At 39.1% G+C, this 22,923-nt stretch overlaps 1 protein-coding gene across 1 annotated transcript; it reads left to right on the forward strand.

Annotated features, from left to right (window-relative positions):
• The first annotated feature begins 542 nt into the window (after nucleotides 1-542).
• Nucleotides 543-22,566, forward strand: topbp1 (DNA topoisomerase II binding protein 1). Its single transcript, XM_060861767.1, has 28 exons — nucleotides 543-798; nucleotides 3,455-3,564; nucleotides 3,961-4,095; nucleotides 4,895-5,038; nucleotides 5,911-6,092; nucleotides 6,394-6,587; nucleotides 6,688-6,867; nucleotides 7,087-7,253; nucleotides 8,160-8,323; nucleotides 8,551-8,801; nucleotides 10,759-11,063; nucleotides 11,301-11,473; nucleotides 13,010-13,221; nucleotides 13,794-14,110; nucleotides 14,637-14,834; nucleotides 15,237-15,352; nucleotides 15,603-15,726; nucleotides 15,841-16,026; nucleotides 16,162-16,255; nucleotides 16,382-16,577; nucleotides 16,911-17,134; nucleotides 17,417-17,559; nucleotides 18,883-19,000; nucleotides 19,207-19,370; nucleotides 20,106-20,234; nucleotides 20,323-20,412; nucleotides 21,308-21,469; nucleotides 22,321-22,566. The coding sequence occupies exons 2-28, from the start codon at nucleotides 3,478-3,480 to the stop codon at nucleotides 22,459-22,461; spliced, it is 4,596 nt and encodes a 1,531-aa protein (XP_060717750.1). The 5' UTR covers nucleotides 543-798; nucleotides 3,455-3,477; the 3' UTR covers nucleotides 22,462-22,566.
• Nucleotides 22,567-22,923: the final 357 nt, after the last annotated feature.

A 22,923-nucleotide genomic window follows, 5' to 3' on the forward strand; every position in this document is an offset into this window, starting at 1 on the left:
AAGCATCACCTTTGTCATTCCAGGTTGCCGCTCTCCATCAAAAATTGTGTACATTGTGTTAAATAAAGAAATGTACTGCTGATTACTGCAAAATTGCAAATTTGTTCAGGACCTGAAACCCAATGAGTTTAGTAAATATTAATATAGAGAAACTGCTTTTAATCTAACTGAATTGTATGGCATTGCATTTTGTTATCTGTGATCATTTGCTATTGAAACAATTTAAAAAAACAAAAAGATCTACGGGTTTCAAAACGATAAAGAATAATTGATTCGGTGTAAGTGTTTTGATTGAGAGATGTTAAGTTCAGTGAAGTGCAGTGAAAATAATCTAATCTTTATAATCCATATAATGTTCATTGTCCAATGACCAGACATACAGAATAAAATCATGATTAAAAATAAAATAAAAAAAAATAAAAAATGGATAAATAATAATAATAATAAACTTTCCCCATTAGGACAACAAATGCAGCTCCGTGCCGCTTAGTGGCAGTAATGCAACAACAAACCTTTGACAAAATAATATTAACAGAAGAAGATTGGGATGTTTTGTTTCATGGCGCGAAAGCGGCTTTGGCAATTCTATTTGAAGGGACATTGTTTTGATCTAATGTACTTGATTTGCCCTTAAACAATAACAGTTTAATATTGTAACAAGACCAACATGTTCATCTATAGGTGCCGTTCTGCCTCAGTTACAACCGTTAGCTAGCCGAGTCGCTAACAGGCGCTCGCGCAGAAGTGAGTCGCCCGGCTCGAGCGCCGGTCTTCATCTGAACTTTAGGAGATTTCTCGGTAAGATGTCGAATATTTTTAATCTATTTTTTTCCGAGACATGGATTTTAAATACTTACGTGTTTTGTTTTTGAGCGTTTTAGCTAGTTTCAGCTTGTGTAGACGCGATAATACTGATACGGAAGATGAATTGTGTTGTTAGCACAAATGGCTAATTGTTTATATTTGTCTCAGGTAACAGAAGCAGTCTGATGTCACACGTTGTAACTCGTGTTATAACTTGTGGTTTTAACAGGTACACTACCTATGTGAGTGGTGTTTTATAGCTATGTTAGGACTATAATGTGTTTCTGTGCACAATGTTCAGCTCTTCTCTAACCTGGGATATGAAGGTGGAGATCTGAGCTGTTGTGTTAATATACATTAACATTCATTAATGGTCATAGTGACTCAGGAATACTGTGTGTGAGAGACAGGTTACATTTACACCATCTCATCTCGCACAACATCTCAATTAAGAGTTAAGGGCCTTGATTAGGGGCCTCGCTTAGGGTCCCCAGCAGTGGCAGCTTGGTGGCTGTGAGTTTATACTCACAACCTTCCAACACCTTAAACACTTTTTTCCTGTTGTCTCAAAGCAGCTTTACAGAAGTATGGAAACGGAAGAGAGAGAAAAGGAAATGCGTATATAATAATAATGAGAAGAAAAAATAAGAATGAGGCCATCCTTAAAAATATTCTTGTTTGCCGTAACCCGACCGACCCTGTCAATTTAGGACCGACTCAAATATTTTTTTTTTTGCTTTACGTCCCACCGACTTGCCGGTTTTTTTTACTCTTCAAACAACTAATACAAAAGCAATAAAATAATATTAACGGGTTCGGGCACCATAATACTTCTAAAAAATTAATTAGTGTCCAGCATCAAAATAAGGTTTGCAATGACTGGTTGAAGACCCAGTCAGTGACGTCACGATATGCTAATTTGTTTAAAGGCCTACCTACGTAATCACCATCACCAAAATTGTACTTTTTTTTTTTTTTTTTTTTACATTGAAACTTGAAAAAACAAAATATAGACTTACCTACCGACTTTTTTTTACTGTTACTGCAAACCAAAATATTTTTAAGGATGGCCTAATAATAAGTGAATATATACAATTAAAGTTTAAAATTAATTTAAAAAAAGATTAACTTTAAAATTTAAAATACTATATATCTATCCCTATCCCTAATGAGCAAGTCGGAGGTGACGATGTCAAGGAAAATCTCCCTGAGATGATATGAGGAAGAAACCGTTAGAGGAACCAGACTCAGAAGGGAACCTCAATCTCATTTGGGTGACACTCTACTGTAAATTGTGTAAATGTAAATAATGTCCTTTCTACAACAGTTTATAATCGTGCAACTGAGAGCTCCTGAGGAACCAATGGGTCATCGCAAACTACGAACTCAGCACAGACATGATTGCTGATAAAGACCAGACCATACAGCTGCCTGACACAACAGTGGTTCAAAAGAAGGCATGACCGTCTCTATAACCACTAGGCTACCACATCCCTTTATATAGGATACCAGATAGGATAACGGTCCATCACAAGGCACCAGACACACATTTTAACACCTAGAAGTAATTTAGAGTAGCTTTTCCAGCTACTCCAGCATAGTATTTTTAATATTGGAGGAAACCGGAGAGCCTGGAGGAAAGCAAAGCAACCCGCTGCGCAGTACCACACCTCAGTCTGTTATGCTCAGATAAATAATTTGCTGCATCAGAATTAGGAAATCTGTTCATTTCCATTTGAATGGATTTGGTTTGGCATTGCCAATTACTGCATTTTATTCAGGCAAGCATTGTCTAACAGACAGAGCACACCGAGTTAATTGTTCCCAGGCGCAGTGTGTCAATTATTTTGCTTTCTACAACTGTCATTTAACACCTTTCTGCGGTGCTCATAGGAGAAGATGGTCAGATGTTGGTTAGATGGAATTTGGAGAAACTTTGACCACTATAGTAATTTAAGGTGCACATCTTGTAACCACCCAAATAAATCTGTCCAATGCTGGTTTCTTTTTGTAGATGGATAGGGTGCAGAAATTGTATTCAGATTCTTTCCTCCTCAGGCCCACTTCCTAGGATTTGTATTTCTCCCACAGACCCCCAGAAAACAGAAGTAGACTGCATATCAGCATAAACTCACTGTCTGATATTATGTTGTAGATCCATTTATTATTAATAATAGTAGTATCAAACATTTTCATGCTTTTATTCTTCAGCTGAAAATGGGAACATTTTACTGAATGCTTTTATTTCACATTCAAGGACAAAACAATCTCAGTTTGCCTTGACAGAAAGTGAGACTGTTGCATCACTGGATTTTTTTTAAGTGGAGCATTTAAAGCACATGGTGAATGGTTAGCCGTTCTAGTTTTATAGAGGGAAGGGGTTATTGTCTATCTTATTCCTAACCTGCACTCCACATGCTGCATTGCCTTCTTCTGCACACTGTGAGTTCATCTGCAGTGCTGACAGACTGTACAAAGTAACTTGCAGTTAATATCTGACTCAAAAAGCTTTAATTACATGTTTGTATTGTGGAGTAAGGTGATCACAACAACATATATGCACATATATAACATGCATGAAGATACAACCACTGCTGATCAGTAAAAATAATTTTATTTGCATATGTTCAGTCAATTTTCTCTTGTCTAGTCTCATTTAGAACTGAAGCCAGGATGTCCAAAGAGAGCCGGGATGTGTACATGGTGAAATTTGTTGAATGTAATGGACATAAAAGTGAGCTTGGCATCAAAGCTTATGAGGTACAGTGCAGTTTTATTCTTCCAGTGTATACAGTATTCATTTGATATATTTTTTATTCTCAAAGATACCTTAAATATTTGCAACGAAAGAGGGTTAAGCTAAAAAAAGTTACAGTAGCGTGGCTTTGTGTGTTGAATGATGATACGATACATTTTTTGTACCTCTGATTTTAATATTATTGGTGTATGCAGTTTGGTCTGTAGGAGGACTAGGATTTGTAATGATTTGTAATGATCTTGGAGCTGATTACACAGTGTAGTTGTGTTATTCTTCTGGTCTGTTCTCCAAGAGCTCTTTTCGCAGAACTGAATGTTGTACTGGATTTACACTGAATTCGACACAGCTGAACAAATAAATCAGTTGTTTGTTGTTTCATCACTGCTCTTTATATTAAGGCCATAGTGAAGCTGCAGTCTGAGAAATATGTGCAGGCTATTGATGAAGGATCTGTGCTGGAGTTGGAACACAACGACAAGTCCTTGTACGTGTTCAGCGATTTCACTAGCGATGCATTCGAACACTGCAGGAAGGTATGTTACAGTATGCTTTTGTTTTCCTTCAGATCAAACCTGTGACTCCATTTCTCTTGTTTCCATTTCTTAACAAATTTAGTACAAGATGTTTGCTTGATTTAGTCAAGTCAAGAAGCTTTTATTGTCATTTCAACCATATATAGCTGTTGCAGTACACAGTGAAATGAGACAATGTTTCTCCAGGATCAAGGTGCTACATAAAACAAAGACAGTGCTAAGGACTTAGTAAGTAGTCCTAGCCACATAAAGTGCAACTGTGCAACCTGGTGCAAACAGTGCAGGACAAGACAAACAAGACAGTGCAGGACAAAAGACAGTGCAGACAAAAAGTTACAAATTTATTTATTATAAATGATAACAGTTCAGCTCCTTTAACTCAGTAATACATATTTTAACGTGGCCCCATTACAGTAACTAATGCTACGTTCACACCGTCAATGAGACCAGAAACCATTAATTTTCAATGATCGCTGATGATTTGGATCACTTTATGCAAGTATGAAGCTACTTGGTACAGTGACTATGTGAGTAAAGGCAGTAGAATGGACATGGTTAGTAGCAAAGAGCACAGATTGCTTCTTTTTCATCTCCTTTTATATGATGCATATATACACTGCTGAAGTTTCTTTAGTTTAATAAATAAAACTGAAGCAGAATACTAATTACCCACATTTCACATGATTAGTCTTATGATATCCAGCACACATGACCATAGTGTTATGATGCTGTTGTTGATCCTGTTGCTGTTTGTATTTTGTTCTGGTTGTGTTACTCTGTTGATCTTCTTATGCTATAGCTGGGGTGCAGGATAGTGAGTCCTCTGGTAGTGCTGTTCTGCCTTCAGCACCAAAGGTGTGTACCAAAGGCAGAGCAGCCAGTTTACAACATGGCCATGGCTGATGTTACAGTGTGCTGCACCAGTCTGGACAAAGATGCACGGGTAAGCTTAACTCCCCTCAGTGACAATTAAAACTCTCATTTACTGTTAGCCTGGGATATTCTAGTAACCTGTTATACTAAAAACAAAATCTAGCCTTGATTCAGTGCCTGTGTCTGGGTTGCATTATTGGGATTTATTTATCAATGTTGTTGGATGCTCAGTTATGATTGGAGGTCAGAAGGTGCTTATTAATCAGTCAGTGGCTCTGACTGGTTTATGCTAATGTAATATTTCTGATACTGTATTCTTTGTATTGTAACAAACATAGACAGGGATGTGTTTTGCAGAGGCTTTTTATAAACTGACAGACTTTGTGTTGAGTGAAGTTTTCCATGACGAGATGTTTGTTTAGCATTTTATCATGTTTGGTCTGTCAAAGTTAAACCTTTAAATTTAAGTTTGTTTCCTAAAACAGGAAAATCTTTAACACAGAAGAAGTGTTGTCTTTTATTTTGTATATTATCTGTATTAACTTTAACAGAGACAAAAGAAAGGTTAGTGAAAGACTGTTGTTACTTATTGTAATGTAGTTATTGTAATTGATAACAATAACTTGTTTTTTGGACCCAGCGTCTAAATGAATTTTTCTTAAGCAAGCAGTTCATGTTTGTCACACTGTCATTTTTAAAGTTGTTGTTTATTAAATTTTCATAGTTTTTCTTAGTGTGACATTTTCTGTCAGTGTAACAGTCAGAAATTCTGTCTCTGTGGCTCCTTTCAAAAGCCACATTTTTTTTTTTGCACATTTGCATAATGAGTCTAGTTGAGTCTATTGTAGTTGGATTATGTTTAGAATTTGTGGAACTTGGTGTTACGTTTAAAAGAGTTCCTGGCTCCAAAAAGTTTAATAAATCAGTTTGTATTTATTGTAGACAGAAGTGATGGACTTGGTCCAGCTGATGGGTGGGCGGGTCTACCGAGACCTCAATGTGTCTGTCACTCAACTGGTAGCAGGTGAAGTGGGCAGTAAAAAGTACCTGGTGGCTGCCAGCCTAGGGAAGCCCATCCTTCTACCAACCTGGGTCAGAGCATGCTGGGAGAAATCTCAGGACAGGTAAGACTATATTTGTCTTTATACATCTTTTAATATTTTATGAGTTAGCGGTTCTTAAAATTTTTGGTTAAGAGTTTTGAGTGCAACCCACTCATTTTTAGGAATGACAGTGTTTTGTGACATGTCCTATGTGACATCGTCCAATTAGCAGATAATTAGTTATATCATGTGTCTGGTAGGTGGTGCCATTAGGTGAATATTTTATACACTAAAAGTTTTCCTGCAACCCCCTTGCTACCCCAGGTAAAGTGAATTGGTACATAAGATACAAAAATGGTATAATCCAAACCCCCTCTTTTAGTTTGTTCCGATACACAGACCTGCGTATGGAGGATTATCATTGTCCCGTTCTCAAAGGCTGCACTGTGTGTGTGACTGGACTTTCCACGGTGGAGCGTAAAGAGGTGCAGAGGCTGTGTGAACTGCATGGAGGGAGCTACACTGGCCAGCTCAAAATGAACGAATGCACTCACCTCATTGTCAGCGAACCCTCAGGTCTGTTCTTTGATTTTTACTCTTGAGCTTGTGTTCTGTTACAATCACAGTATGCAGATGGTTTTCTTTGAAAGAAATGTGTACGGCTTTGTGATTTCAGGTCAGAAGTACGAGTTTGCAAAGAAGTGGAATGTGTTCTGCATCTCCATTCACTGGCTGTTTGACAGTATTGAGAAGGGTTTCTGTCAGGATGAGAGTCGTTACACTGTAGAACGTGAGGACAAGCGGAAGGAGAAGCCTGGAAGACCTAACACCTCCACTCCCACTGGCTCACATAAGAGTAAAGATAGATAGCATTTCTCTATTCCTTTTCACTTCTGCTGAGTTAAGCATACAATATTTATAAAGACTTCTTATTTCTACACTATAGTGGACATGCTTAATATTTTATCTGATCTTATGGCAAGAATGTAGTTATAAGGTTTGTCAAAAGCTAACTTGCTAATAGCTAAAATCCTTCCTACAGTGTTTCTGTTTCAAAGTGTTTTATATTTTGCAGCGGATGGACCATCTTTGCTTGGACTGAGCCATATCTCAAATGTTAGCATGAATGTCAACGAAACCGCCATGACAACTGCAATAGTGAGCCGCATAGAGACAGCAGATCCTATCGACACATTTGATCCTACCATCTGTCCAACAGATGACTTATTAGATGGCTGCAAGGTGAGTCTTGTTCTAAACAACTCTCCTAGGCCATTTATTTTTTATTCATTTTGTAAACATAATATTAGCCTCAAGTAGTGAAAATGTCTTAGTCGATGAAGCAGGACTATTCAGAGCAACTTACAGAAGCGCTATTTTTGAATACACTGGTTCACTAGTTCATGGACTAAGTATATTATGGTTATTGTTCCCACAATGGCTTTTTTTTTTAGAAACTGATGATCTCCTTGGATTTTTATGCACAAAAATGTCTAGCATTTACAGAGAAAGGTACAAAGCTGGTCTGCAAGTAGAAACCCTATGTATCTGTCGAGGTTAGAGGAGAATGGCCAGACAGGATTGAGGTTACAGGAACGCAACTGTAGCTCAATTGATAACTCTTTACCACCATGGTGAGATCAAACAAGACACAACATATTGAACAACATGTCCTCTAATGATAGCAGATGACCATGCAAGGTTGCAGTCCTGCCTTCACGTTCACCAAAACTGGACAGCTATGTCTCATTTATTCAGTCTGCAATCTTCCAATTTCATTGACCTGAATATATATAAGAAAAATCTTATCTTACTTGCTTGAAGTGGTTTAACTGCATGAAGTTTGTTGCACTTTGTTGACAGAGATTTTTGCAGTTACCTCAATTAACATGATATGGGATTTAAACTGTTTTTTTCAACTACACTAAAAGTCTTTAAATTATTTTGATATATGTTTACAATAGTTAGAAATGCAGTGAGCATATAACAGGGCAATGAAAAAATACTAAAAATAAAAGCTTTTTTTCTTAGCATTGCAAAATCTGAACTGCACATTCATTACCAGTATGTCCAAATGATCTGGTATACATGATATCTTCTACATCAACCAAGCTCAGGCTGTAGTATGAGTCTTTCTATATTCTGCAGCTATACCTGTGTGGTGTGGTGGGGAAGAGGTTGGAGAAACTGCGGCGGTTGGTAAACTCTGCAGGAGGCCTGCGCTTCAATCAGCTTGGTGAAGAACTTACTCACGTTGTGATGGGAGAACCAGACCAGGATGTTCAAAGCTTTCTTGCTAAAGCCTCTCATAGGTCTGTCTAAATGTCCGTTAGTGGAGTGATTGAAATTATGGTACTTTTTAGGTGATTAATAAGGATTGACCGAATTATTGATCTATATATATGCAAAGGTTTTCATTTGGGAGGTGAAGCTTACATATCGATTGTAATGTACTGCAACTGGTTGGATAATAATCAGAACAATTCTCATCAAAACTTGTTTCAACAATTGCTTGTGTGTGTGTACATGTTTTTATCAGACCACATATCGTCACAGTGCACTGGTTGCTGGACAGTTTTTCTCATGGCTCTCTGCTTCCAGTGGAGAGCTACTTCCACCCTTCATTCCTCCCTCCTGCTCCAGCCCATATGGAAATTCCTGCCCCCCGGCCTGTTGCATCACACCCCTCCAGGCCATCTTTTGCTGCCCTGCCAGCCCCCAGCCCTAACCGACATGCCAGGGCTGAGGAAGAATTACTCTCACAATATGTGGACAATAACCAGACTGTAGGTGGGTTCTTTGTTCTTGTCTGACCACCTGTTGAAGTTGTATGTATAGAAGTCATAAGAAGTCATCAGGGTGAGTGTTTTGAAGGGCTTGACTGAATTCCATAATTGTTAAAGTTTGAGGTTTATCATTCTGTATCTAAACAGACACATAAGTGGCTTAGCAAATAGGTGCATATTTCAATACTAACTGTTTGCCCACTGGCAATTCTAAACCAGACATTAGAGCATACCCTGTATTGGTTCTGGGGTCATGGGTTTTATTTTACTGGCCTGCAGCAGTAATTTTTCTAATTGGCTTATACAGCAATTGTGGGCTTTTTAGGTACCCATGGGAAAACAACCTTTTTTTTTTGAACAACTCGTACATAAACACTCATTGACGTCTCTGTATCTCAGTTCTTTCATGCAAATAGATGCCAGTGCATATATGCGATTCAATTATATTGTTCAGCAGGTGACATTTTTAAAAACCCAAGTGCCCTGGGGCCAAACATTCCCCTGAATTATTCTTCAGTTCATATGTGCACCTGACACAATGCAGCACCATATTTTTAGAACGTTTTTAATAAATAAATAGCTTAAACAAATGCTCGAAAGAAAATAAACACGTCTTCTTTGGGAGCCAAGTGCTCCCAGGTTAGGAAGTTTGGCCTAATTTAATTTTTTTGCAACACTATCTGTGATTTCACTTTGGAGACAAAATTTCTTTCATTGTTTGAAACTAGTGTATTGTATGTATACAGCACATTATGTAAAAATGTCTATTGGAATCATCTGGAAAATTCATTTTATTTGTTTGTCTACTTCTGGCATTTAGTTTTTATGGTGTTCATTTAAGTGGAGCGGAATTTGAATGTATTTGTTGATCTGAGCACAAAATGGCCAATCTTTTTGTGTTTGTGAATTTCTCATTTACGTAGTCAGTCCAAAATTTTATGACACATAAACTGGTATACGAAACAATTGCTATTGAAGGCTGGCTGTTGATATGGTAAAGTTAATAACAGCCATCAGCTTGCCACAATGTCAAGAGAACAGCACGCTTTTGAGAAAAAACTTTGGAATGTTTTCATTTGTAGTGCTTTATTCGAATTTGAGAACATGGGCCATAAAGAACCGAGAGCATAAGGACGTCTTACCCAGTATTAGTATAATGTTCCTAATCAATGGCTTGGGTTGTGCATTTCTTAGTCCACTTGCTGTTGAATTGCTGAATTTCAGCATCAACCTTTCTTTTCTTAAGGACTGACAGTAACATCTTACCAGTAGACTAGTCTAAGGTTCTGGCAGTGTGAATATGCTGGTACTGGCATTCTGTAAGCCTGCGATACAAATAATACTTTTGTCTTGAATACCGAATGGCACTGATTGCCCGTTACTGACAGCTCTGTTTCTTTATTTTCATTTTCAATAGTTTTATTTACTTGTAAACAGAACTTATCAGTGGGTCACCAAAATAATAAGGGTGGCATTGACCACAGTGTCTGTGCAGCCTGTAGTGTTTTTACAATAAAGTCACGGTCATACACGTGTGAGTCAAATATCAAGCACACACACACAAACCGAGAGATGGATAGGATGGGAAGTTTACTTGCTGGAAGCTGCATGACCAAAGCTACATGATTGAACAATGTATTTATTTGCAACTGTAGAGAACAATGTATATTTCTACTGTAGAATCATACCAGCAGTTTGTTTAAAGAGGTATTCTAGAATGTACATAAATTGTACCAGATGAGTCAATAAACTTTCTTTCAAGTAATGATCTGTATAATTAAAATAGGCTACGAAATCTACCTTTCTCAGGTTATATGCAGAATTATTTTTCTCTACAGTCCCAAGAGACTTTTACAAAAAGCTTTATAACACCAATTTTGATTTTCTGGGAACTTTAGGTGAACCTAGTTCTTATGACTCATTTTCTATATCTGTTTTTCTCTCCCTATTTGTCTTTTCAGTGGAAATAGCTCCAGCCCCAGATAACAAAAACAACACTTGCAGGTCTGAACTGCTAGACCCAGCTGCACCAGGGTATGACTCTACTGTAGCTGAATCCTCAGACGGAGGTTTGTTTATTGGGAAACGCTTCCTCCTGGTGGGCTTCGGTTCAGAAGCAGAGGCACAGCTCTCTATGTTGGTTGTGGAGAACTACGGAAAGGTTTTAGTTGGTCGTTTCAGAGGCGTAGCCGATTATGCTATAGTGCCTCTGCTAGGCTGTGAGGTGGAGGCCACAGTGGACGAAGTGGTCACAGACACCTGGCTGGTAAGATGGCAAAATATTTTGAAATAGACATGTTTGTAATAGATTGGTCTATATACTAAAATTCAACACGCACATTAATTTCTGACCTCAGGTCATGTCATTTACCATTACATCAGATGACAAAAAAGCCTTAACGATAAGCAGTTCTACTGAGGCTGTATGTTTGAATGGTGCCATGTTAAGATCATGTGTTTGCTCAATGTTTTGTACTGCATTGTGTATTTTCAACATTATCAGGCAATGTGTGTAGAGCAGCAGTGCATTCTGCCGGTGTCGTCTCATCCATTGTTCACCCCAGTAGTGGTGAAGGAGGGCTGCTCTCCTCTCAGAGACTGTGTGCTGTCAGTCAGCCAATTTAGCGGTGCAGAGAGAGAGTCACTCATTCAACTTGCCAGACATCTGGGAGCAAGGTGAGGAGATGTGCACATTAGCATATTTAAAGCTATGCAACCTGCAAACACAGATTTACAGACAAGATGCACCCCAACTGAAGCGACTTAACCTCCCTATAATAAATGGCAATTGTAAATTATTTTCGTTTGTACCACAGTGCTGTCGATTTTTGAAATCTGACTGATCGATTGTGTTTAATTATTCTCTATAACAGCGGCTTTAACAAAACTTACCGCTGCATTTAGTGTCTTAATTTTTTAATTTTTAATTTTTAATTTTGTTAGTGCTTATACAGTGGCTGGTTGATAAAACTGAAACACTGGCCAATATGGTGTTGGAGGTTTCTCACCTATATACATGCAGCCTGGTGGCTAATCTTTACTGATTTCACACTCCATATGTAAGAGCAAAGGTTGGATTAGCAGAGCTGTAGTACAGCTGTACATACAATATTGCAATCCACACAACATAATGGGAGTTCAAAAGAGGACAAATCTTCCCTCGGCTGTATCCAGAAAACTAAATGCATAATTAAATGTGTACTTCGAACTCTCCTGTTTCCTGTTTATCAGGAGCCCTTTAAGTTCTGTGTTCATGGTTAGGCCAAACCTCGGGTCACTTGTGCCAACCAAACATTGGTTTTCATTGGTGCCAGCAGTGGAGATCTTGGGCTTTGGAGAATGTGAAACATGTATTGTTCTGAGTCCACGTTCACTGTTATTGTTACTGTTACACTTATGTTCTAGAGAAGCCCCAAAGAAGCTTATGACCTAAACTGCTGCATGGCCAAAACGAAGCATGGGGGTGGATCATTAATAATTTGGCTGCAATATCATGCCGTTCCCTAGGCCCACTACTTGTGATAGAAGCGTCACTTCCAATGTCTACCAAACCATTCCGGAGGACCATGTGCATTTCAGTGGTTCAAAAATTGTACCCTGAAGGTTGTGCTGTGTATCCGGATCATAATGCACCTGTAAATATTATTGGGCCACACAAATTATTGGTGTGTTTTGGAGGAACATGTCAGGTTTTAATCCACCGGCATTACATAGTGCCCAGGCTACTGTTCTGCAAAAAGAATGGCTCAGTATTCCACTGGCCACTGTACAGGATCTGTATCTGTCAGTCCCAAGATAAATTGATGCTGTGTTGATGCTGCAAATGGAGGCCCTACACCATACAAGTAAAATTGTGGGCTAAAACCAGGTTTCAGTGTCTAGTCCCTGTATAGTAGCAGCTCATTCACAGGGAGTCATATCGTGGACTTGCTACCATCATTTAAGCCTAGTAATATTTACTAATACTAATCGTTTAAAAAAGAAAAACAAAGCATCTATATTTTTGTAAGATGTTTCACGTTCATAAAAGGAGTCTCCAGTGTCCACCTTTTGTCTCAGTGTGTTTTTCAACCATAAGAAAATCTTCTGGACTTTAAGAGTCACAATTTGTTTTACATTTATTTCAAACCTAGAATGCTTTGCATTGTGACTGCTTTGTATTTTGTTTGTACTGCTTTACAAGTTGTGTTTTTGTTCTTCCTCTGTCTTCAGTGTACAGGACTATTTTGTGCGCACTGCTAATCAGAGAAAAGGCATGTTGGCTAGCACTCATCTTGTCCTACAGACTCCTGAAGGCACCAAGTACCAGGCAGCACAGAAGTGGGGGCTGCCTGCTGTGACCATACACTGGATAATAGAGTCAGCCAGAACGGGCAAACGTGCTGAGGAGAGACGCTATCTGGTGGATCTGCCACCATCTCCTGGTCAGAAAGCATAACACAGTTTTGAAATTAGTTGATTGAAGATGATAATTTAGTTATGTACAAGGCACAGCAGTTGTATTAACCACGTTAAGTGAATTATTCTCAAGTGCCCATGGTGATCTGGGTTTTATAAATCCTGTCATATTAATCATAAACCACTATGTAAGGGCCTTGATGTCTGACATAGCTCAGAATACCTGCTTGATTTTATTTTATTTTTTTGAACATACAGACATCATTCTACAAATGACATTTTTTCTTGTGATCATTGCATAAAGATCTTTTTTTAACCACCATCTTAAAATTCGAATCAAATAACACTGAGGCAGGAACATACATGTGATGCATAAACTAGTGTTTGTAAACTATGCTGTAACAATTTTATTGAATATAATTACAAAAGCTATTTAGATGTATTCCAGCTTTGTATATAAGGATTGCACAGACAGCTGCAATAAATTTCCTTCCTGATTACTATGCATCCAAAATACAATATATAGAAATATATACATTCGGGAATTTGCTTGGACTATTCCTTTAACACTGAATTACTTGTACCTGTTTCTTTCCAGACCACAGTGAGGCCAGTTTCATTGGAGTATCTCAGAAAGCCGCAGACCCTCCTGTACCCGTGCGTCTCTCTCCAGAGATTCCTCTGCTAGGTCCACAGAGCAGCACCTCTGTAACACCGTTGGACATGGGACGTCTGCAGAGCCGCAGCGTCCACTCCGTACTCCGCAAGCTGAAGAAAGGTGAGGAGGGAGAGGTAGAGGCCACAACCCCAGCTCAAGAAGAAAGCAGAGGAAGCTTGCAAAAAGAACTTCAGCTTGATACACCATCACGCTTCCTCAGTAGAGACAAGCTTTTTGGACCTTCCTTTAACATTAAGGTCAGTAATGATCTCCCACCATCTAGTAATTAGCCCTTGTTTTATTTTAAGAGACTGATGGAGCAGTGATTTAGTTTGTCAAGCGCTCTTTCCTCTTCGTCTGGAAACTCTGTTCAAACAAAGAATCCATGCTACCAGTGTTATATGGGTTATCCCAGTCTCAATGCCACTGTGATTGTCATTAGCACAACTGCATCATATAGATGCGTTACATTTCTGAAATTTGAGTCCTGTCTCCACTTATTGTGTATAGGATTACTCAGATTTCTCATTAAAATGATTCACTGGAAAGTGGTAATTGAGACGAGCTCTTTTGTTTTTTAGACTAAAAAGTGAAACCAGACTCTCCTTTATAATTGCTAAAAATATTCCTTGTTAAAGAAAGGGCTCGTTCCCCTATGACTGTAGGTCTTCTTTACAAGTGAAAAGAGCAAACGTATGATTTCTTTGTGTTTTCTTACAAAGCTTCAGAACAAAATCACAGGGCTTCTTCGGTGTTTATAAAATTTGTGTTTGTGTGTTACAGGATGTGTTTGACCATTTAAAAACCCCTGGTAATAAGCCTCTGCACAGTGAGGGGGCAGAGACTCCCCTAAGTGAGGTGATCGAGAGGAATTTAAAAGCAGCTGTGGCCAATAGCAACCGTAGTCATGTCATGACCCTTGCTGCCCTGACTGCAAGCCCTCAACTGGGCAAAGAGCCAGAACGTAACATAAACAAACAGGTATTTATTCATTTCCTGTCCAGTTTTCTGTGTGCCAACACTAACATGGCTTGGTTCAATTGTCTGTTAGGGCAACCAGACAAGCAGGCTGAATCTAAACTAATTAGACGTGTGTCTGTCTCTGTGTGTGCGTGTGTGTGGGTGTCTGTTTCTGCGTGTGTGTGTGGGTGTCTGTTTCTGCGTGTGTGTGTGGGTGTCTGTTTCTGCGTGTGTGTGTGTGGGTGTCTGTTTCTGCGTGTGTGTGTGGGTGTCTGTTTCTGCGTGTGTGTGGGTGTCTGTTTCTGCGTGTGTGTGGGTGTCTGTTTCTGCGTGTGTGTGGGTGTCTGTTTCTGCGTGTGTGTGGGTGTCTGTTTCTGCGTGTGTGTGGGTGTCTGTTTCTGCGTGTGTGTGTCTGTTTCGTAGGTAGAGGAAAAGACTTCAGCTCCACTTGCTGGAGTTGTGCTTTGTGTGAGTAAGAAACTCATTAAAAAGCAGAATGAGCTAAATGCAATGGCTGCATCCCTCGGAGCAGACTTCAGGTATCGATCAAACCAAATCGATCTTCCTTACTATTTACTATTTGCTTGTCAGAAATAATGCCAACAGAGAGAGATAACTAAAATATTATAGTTTATTGTGCTGGTGCTTTTTTAAATTCTAGATATCTAAAATGTGTAAATAACATTTATCAAGGACCTCAGATGAACTGTTAGATTTATTTTTCTTTTTTCCTCCACTTTCTTTGATTTCTAATCTGTGATCATCAAAACTTCAATGTGTGTATTGTAGGTGGTCTTGTGATAATTCAGTCACCCACTATATCTACCAGGGCAAAGTGGGAGACAACACTAAAGAGTACAAGGCAGTGAAGGAGAGAAGCCTGCACATAGTGTCCCAGCACTGGCTGCAGGCGGTGTGTGTTTAATCACATGCACACAGACACACACTATTATGCGGTGTGTTCTATTCAGTATATATAAAACTATTGTCACTATTCCCTTACACCTCCTGTGTGTATTTGTCCCAGTGTGCAGAGGAGCAGAAACGAGTGCCTGAGTCACTCTACCCTTTCACCTTTAACCCTAAAATGAGCCTGATGCTGAGCCAGGTGACAGACAGCACCCAAAAATCTCCTCCCCTTTCTACAACCCGCTCTAAACGCAGACCTCTCATCGATGATGATGATGATGATGATGATGATGATGATGCACGAGTATGACACCCTACATCTCAACATTGTCTTTCAGCTTTTTAACAAATCTTTTCAGACCTTGTGTGCCAGCCATGTTTGGCAAGATTAAACAGTTAAGAAAGGTTCATAAATTTACTGTTTGTTTCTTCTCTAAAGATTGGACTTGTGGACATCACAGCAGATATTTCTACTCCTCAGAGAGAGCCTACAGAGAGCGAGCAGCATCAACCAACCAGTAGTGAAAGGAAAGGTGCTCATATACCATCCACCACAAAAAAAGAAAATTGCATTTATTTAGTTATTTATTTATTTATTGTTTTGCCAGTTTAAAAATTAAATGTCACAATATTCTCTCATATTTATGACATTCTCTCAGACTTGACAGAGACTCTGGAGATGAGAGAGAACTTGCAGAGGCAGCTACAGGAGATTATGTCTGCCACAAAATTGACCAGTGGTCGGCGAGCATCCTCTAGATTGGCCCGAATGGGTTCAGGGGGTCTAGACTCTCCACATACTCCTGAGATGTTGGGCCGAATGGGTAGACGCAGCAGGACACTGGAGGCTTTACGGTACCCACAAACACACCTAACACCACAGTGCACTCTCATGGACAGAACAAGTAATTCTGCCACAGTAGTTATTAACAATGTCCTATATTACTTAAAGCCTCAGTGTAAAGTTGTAATGGTGTGTAAATAATAGCAATGGACATGAGAAGTCAATTTAGTTTGTGTGTGTGCCTGTCTGTGTGTGTGCCTGTCTGTGTGTGTGCCTGTCTGTGTGTGTGCCTGTCTGTGTGTGTGCCTGTCTGTGTGTGTGCCTGTCTGTGTGTGTGCCTGTCTGTGTGTGTGTCTGTGTGTGTGTGTGCCTGTCTGTGTGTGTGTGCCTGTCTGTGTGTTTAGTATGTCCCGTCAGGCTGCAGTGGATGTGAACACAGAAGCGTCCCAGAGTGAGCAGATAGTGTGGGACGACCCCACGGCAAGAGAGGAGAGGGCAAAGTTGGCTGATAATCTGCAGTGGCCAGGCAGTCCATCTCAACATTCAGAACCTCTTGCCATTCTCCCTCCACCGCACACTGATCAAACGGCTCATGTCTTCATGACCGACTCCGAACTGGTGGACATAGGTGAGGGAGAGAGGGTGTGTGCATGTGTGGGAACTAGTGTGTTTGTTTTTGTCAATGGATCCTTGGCATCAGGAAAGAACTGGGAAAACGGCTTTGTTCACACTTAGTTGTTGTTAATGTATTAATGGATATTGAATCTCTTGGTAACTTTTTTTTTTGGTAACCTTTCTTCGACTTCTATAAGCTGGAGTTAATTGACTTTTAGTAATGATGTTGCATATGTTATGAGTTCTGTATCAATTAAAAAGATGGCTATATGATTGTTTAATCTGTCCACCTCAGCTGCCTGTGGTGTAATAGAAGAGCACATGAAACGGACAGAAAACCCAACAAGCGTTAACACTGTGCCTGAGGGTTCTAAAAAGCCTGAAACCCCAAGGCCTGCTTTCTCCATCTCCAAATCTTCAATGCTCGCTGACTTAGAGGTACATAGTCATTGAAACACTATGATACACTATACATCTAGGTGGTTTCAATCTGATTCGACATCTAGATTGTATGAAATTGAACAAGTATAATTTTACTAGAATAAATAACACAAAGACTGATTAAGCTTTTAACACAAAGACTGATTTATTAGCTTTTTATATTCTATTAAAGCAATATCACATAAGAAGGAGTGCAGTCATACTAAATATCAGCACAGCAGACTTGTGTGAGCTAGCATTTATTATATTTGCATTTATATATTTAGTAGAACTTTTGCATTTATATATTTAGTATAAGCAAGCAATTCTATACGAGTACAATATTTCCTTTGTTTAACAGTTCTTTAAGCAAGAAATTAACTAGTGCATTCAATATAGCACAGTGGCTACCTTCCTAGTGTGCTCACATTGATGTATACATTTCTAGTACCACTATGGGCCTTTTTACACTTGGTCACTTCATGTGTTTTCTCTGATCTGATAGCTATCTGATTTGTTAAAACTGTTCCATTTACATTAGGCCACATAATTGCGTCTTGGGGAATCGGATATCAATCCGATCTTTCTACTCCCTCCCAAAATGCAAATATATTTTACCTCATTTCCGGGGTAATTGAAATGGAACACGTTTTGGTGTATGCGGTTTTCAGAATGCAATTTACTGTTTGCTGCATTTTCGCTGGCGGCAGCAGTGCATTTTAAGACCCAACGAGACACCTGGGTGAAAGATCACTTGCGAGTGACGTACTTCTGTTTGGGAGGAGTATAGCGCTGACGTATGTGGCTTGAACAACCACATTCATTTACACCTGTCCAGTTTCATCTGAAATGCGTCCCAGACCACCTCCTGAAGTGGTTTGAACGATCGGATTTATATCCGTCTCGAAACCGTTTCGGAGGGCATTTAGACCTGGTCTTTTTACCATCAGATAGCTATCCGATCACAGAAAATGCATGAAGTGACCACGTGTAAAAAGCCCCTATCCTTTTATCTTTAATTGACTAGCTTTTGTAGTTTAAACCAAAGGTTAAATTCCTTAAATGTACGGGTTGCCATGTCTGATGATGGTGATGTTGCTAATATTACTGTATTAACCATTGGAATTAGCAAGTGGAATATTACATGGCAAACACAGATGAGTGGTTTGTAACACACAATTAAACATCGCAGTGTGGTGGTTATAGGAAACGCAGGTACTCGTGGTATGCAGCTTGACCAGCGAGATTAGTGGGTCGGAATTAACTGTTGTATGAATGAAAACAATTCAGCTCAGGATGGTTTTGTACTCAACTGTGACACTGATAACCTTTTCTCTTTAGCTTGAGGAAGAGGAGGAGATTGAGAAGAAGGTGGTGAGGAAGGAGCCTCCACGCTTCCAGCTGTCTTCACTTAACCCACAGGAGCGCATTGATTACAGTCACCTTATAGAGGAGCTGGGTTAGTATACCAGAGAAAATGTATGTATATGGATTAAAGTGCTTTATTTTTCCTAGTCATAGACATAGACTAATAATGATACTTGCATCATTTCTAATTCATTTCAGAAATTGTTCGATTTGTGTCATATCACAACAGATGTTGCAAACAGCTATTTAACTACTATTTACAAACATGGAATAAATGCTGAACATGTGCATGTGCAGGTGGTATCTTACTAGAAAAGCAGTGTTTTGACCCTAGCTGTACTCACATCATTGTGGGTTATCCTCTGAGGAATGAGAAATACCTGGCCGCCATGGCAGCTGGCAAATGGATTCTTCACCGCTCGTACCTGGAGGCCTGTCGCGCTGAGGGATACTTCATACCAGTGAGTGCTCTCCCAGCTACAAAAGCATGCGCACACAATTCTTGTCAACATTCATTTAAGCTAACACTCACAGAACCCACAAAACACAGTGATGAAATGTTTTGCATTAAACAGACCGCCATTCACAAGAGCCCTGAAAAACGTACAAATTTAGCTTCACTACTTTGAGCCAATCTCATTATAAATGTCAGTTATTTGAGACTGACATGGCACAGGACAAATACGCTGAATTAGCAAGTGGTACTGATGAAGAACATTTTTTTTATAATTACATAGCAGTGCTTTGAATGTGGGGGGCACGGTGGCTTAGTGGTTAGCACGTTCGCCTCACACCTCCAGGGTCGGGGTTCGATTCCCGCCTCCACCTTGTCTGTGTGGAGTTTGCATGTTCTCCCCGTGCCTCGGGGGTTTCCTCCGGGTACTCCGGTTTCCTCCCCCAGTCCAAAGACATGCATGGTAGGTTGATTGGCATCTCTGGAAAATTGTCCCTAGTGTGTGATTGCGTGAGTGAATGAGAGTGTGTGTGTGCCCTGCGATGGGTTGGCACTCCGTCCAGGGTGTATTCTGCCTTGATGCCCAATGACGCCTGAGATAGGCACAGGCTCCCCGTGACCCGAGGTAGTTCGGATAAGCGGTAGAAGATGAATGAATGAATGAATGAATGAATGCTTTGAATGTTTTGCAGGATCTTTATGAATAACAACTGTTTCTTGTACACTTGTGTGTTTCTTTCAGGAGGAGGATTATGAATGGGGTAGCCACTCTATTCTGGATGCTCTTCCCTCCATAAACTCCCAACAGAAAAGACTGGCACTATCAGCCTTGCGCTGGAGAAAATCATTGCAGGGTTGCGAAGATAAAGATGTACAAATCAAACACTTCCTCTCTTCTGTCTTTCTTGTTTACTTTAGATTGCGTTCATTTAAATCATATTCTTCAATTCTTTCTTTAGGGAGCATTTGGTGGCTGGACAGTGATGTTGAACATAGACCAGGCCAGAGATGCAGGATTCAGAAGATTGCTGCAGTCTGGAGGAGCAAAGGTCTATTCTGTCTAATTCAATTAAAAACATCTTCATCATGACTATACTGGATTATGTTTGATATAGATTATAAATTTGTAATGTTATAAGACTAACATAAAATTTTTAGCTTACAGAACAATTTCAGCGTTCAGTAGTAAGTGAACAATGATCAGTCGTGTCGATAATACAAATGAGGGTCTTGTTTGCCAGATTCCACGACTGACCTTTATGTCAAGAGATTAGCTGAGACGAGAAACTCATGTGAAATCAGTTTTTTACTTTTTGGATTAACCAGATATACTTCTAAAACTCAGAGCTGTCTCAGCAGGGAGAAATGCAAGGAGTATTGAAAAATCAATCCGAGCCATTGCAAAATCATTGGCCGTAGCCAACAGAGCAATGAAAAAGAAGGAAACCAATGGCGTGCTACCCACCAGACATGGAACAGGTCGGCCAAGAAAAATGACAGCAGCTAATGATGGAAACAATGAGCGCGCTATGAAGAAATACCCAAGAAACGCAGATTGGAATTCACAAAGAAATACAGAGATGAGGCACAAAAGTGATACCAAAGTGATGGGAAGGCCAAAGTGTGGTGAAAGAAAGAATCTGGTCATTATACCAGCTCACTGGTTAAGCATGGTATAGGTAGAGTCATGGCTTGAGCTTGCATGGCTGCTTCAGGAATGGGTTTGCTAATCTTAATTGATGTAACCTCATGGTGGTAGCAGTGAAATGCCTCCTTTCTTTCCCACCAAAGATGACTGGATAATATGCTAAATTACAATATAGTGTACATCTATTGTGCAAATTGTTTTGCCATGTTTATATATCAAGCCTTTATTAGAGTGCTTAATCATGTTTTCCCCTAATATAATGCATTCTAAATGTTTCTCCCTCCATCTGTGTACAGGTATTGCCAAGCTCGTCTCCCTCCCTGTATAAGGAAACCACTCATCTCTTCGCAGACTTCAGCCGGCTAGGACCAAACGATGTGAGAGTGGATGTGACTGAGGCCGTTGCTTATGGAGTTAAATGCCTCAGACCTGAGTACATTGCTGATTACCTCATGCAGGTCAGAAATGCAGTTTCCAGGATGTTTGCACCTTTAAGCATGTTTAATATATGAACAAATCATAAGCTTTTGCATCAAAAATCAAGTATTGTCTGAGTCATATTTGTAAAGCTGTTCAGGATGTGCTTGTTTTTCTTTGTTTGTTTGTTTTTATTCTGACAATAATTGAAAAGAGATGGCCATGAAGTTCCTTTCAGCATTTAATAGAGTAACTGTATTCATATTAACTGGACATTTTTTATACTTACAAAAACCCAAAATCTATAAAAACAGATTGTTTTGATTTTAAAATCTGCTCAGCATTTTTAAAACATTTGTAAAACCCTTTTATACACCGCAACAATTGACATACAAGAAAATATCAAAAAAAAAAATACAACAAACCAAATTAAAGGTTACTGAGCCTATTTCTAGACTGGTTTTTATAAGAAAATGCAAAGCATGACATAATGAATGGGGTTTTTCACATGCCATTTAAAAACAAGATGGGTTTTTGCCAATATATCATTTTTTGCAGTGTATTTACACCATGTGTAACTGAATTCTTTCAGGTTCACTTCATTTTTCTATGGAATACCCTAAGCTTTGTCCATGTTGCTTAGCAACAAAATCTAGCAACCAGAATTGTTGCAGAATTGTTTAATGCAAATATTATTGATATTATATTTTTATTATTTATTTATTTAAGCAATGAACAGCATTGCAGTGATTTATTTTTTTTTTGTTTTGCATTTTATTCAGTCCTTTCCCCTTGCTAAAATAACTGTACTGTTTGCGACTTCTGGCCTACTGCATTATTAAGGGTCTATGGAAAAAGTTTAATTGTTGCTTCTTCCTCTTCCTTCATTCAGGACCCTTCACCACCAATGGATGCATATTATCTTCCTGGAGAAGTGGTGAATGAAAACTCCCACCAAGGACAGAACACCCCCTCACGCAAGCGCAAGGCCTCAGAGGACATAGCCGCTGTGAAGAAGAGCAGAGTTAGGTGAAATCTGTTGTAGCTCAGAGAAGTCATTTAGATGCGAATAATAAATGTTAACCTAATTATATACCTGTTTTGTTTTAATGAAAATAAATGCACTTTTACTAAGAAATAGTGTCTGTTGATGTATTGGTACTACTTAGCATTTATTGTCTAAAACTGAATGGCTTTTATTTATCAGAGTGGCAAATAATCAAGGATAGTTTTGAATGGAATGGAATATTAACACACCTGCATCTGATTTCATTAAATTAACCTGTAATTTGAAAACAGCTGATATTTTATCTGTATGGAAACAACCTTGCATGGTTTACTAAGTACATAAGTTAGAAGTGCAAGTAAACAAGTTCTTTTCTAAACAGTTTGAACAGAGAAAAGGACATGAAGTCCTTTTGCTTTACAGAAATGATTTTCCTAACATAGCTGTAAATGTTACTTTATTTAATTTTATTGTTGCCTATTTCTAATG

This window comes from Tachysurus vachellii, chromosome 25, assembly GCF_030014155.1.
Source record: "Tachysurus vachellii isolate PV-2020 chromosome 25, HZAU_Pvac_v1, whole genome shotgun sequence".
Classification (NCBI taxonomy): Eukaryota; Metazoa; Chordata; class Actinopteri; order Siluriformes; family Bagridae; genus Tachysurus; species Tachysurus vachellii.

Excerpts from the sequence above, each read along its gene's own strand:
- topbp1 (XM_060861767.1), top strand. The coding sequence starts at position 3,478 with ATGTCCAAAGAGAGCCGGGATGTGTACATGGTGAAATTTGTTGAATGT. Across the intron at positions 5,039-5,910 it reads GTCTGGACAAAGATGCACGG|ACAGAAGTGATGGACTTGGT; the intron begins GTAAGCTTAACT and ends TATTTATTGTAG. Across the intron at positions 6,093-6,393 it reads TGGGAGAAATCTCAGGACAG|TTTGTTCCGATACACAGACC; the intron begins GTAAGACTATAT and ends CCCCTCTTTTAG.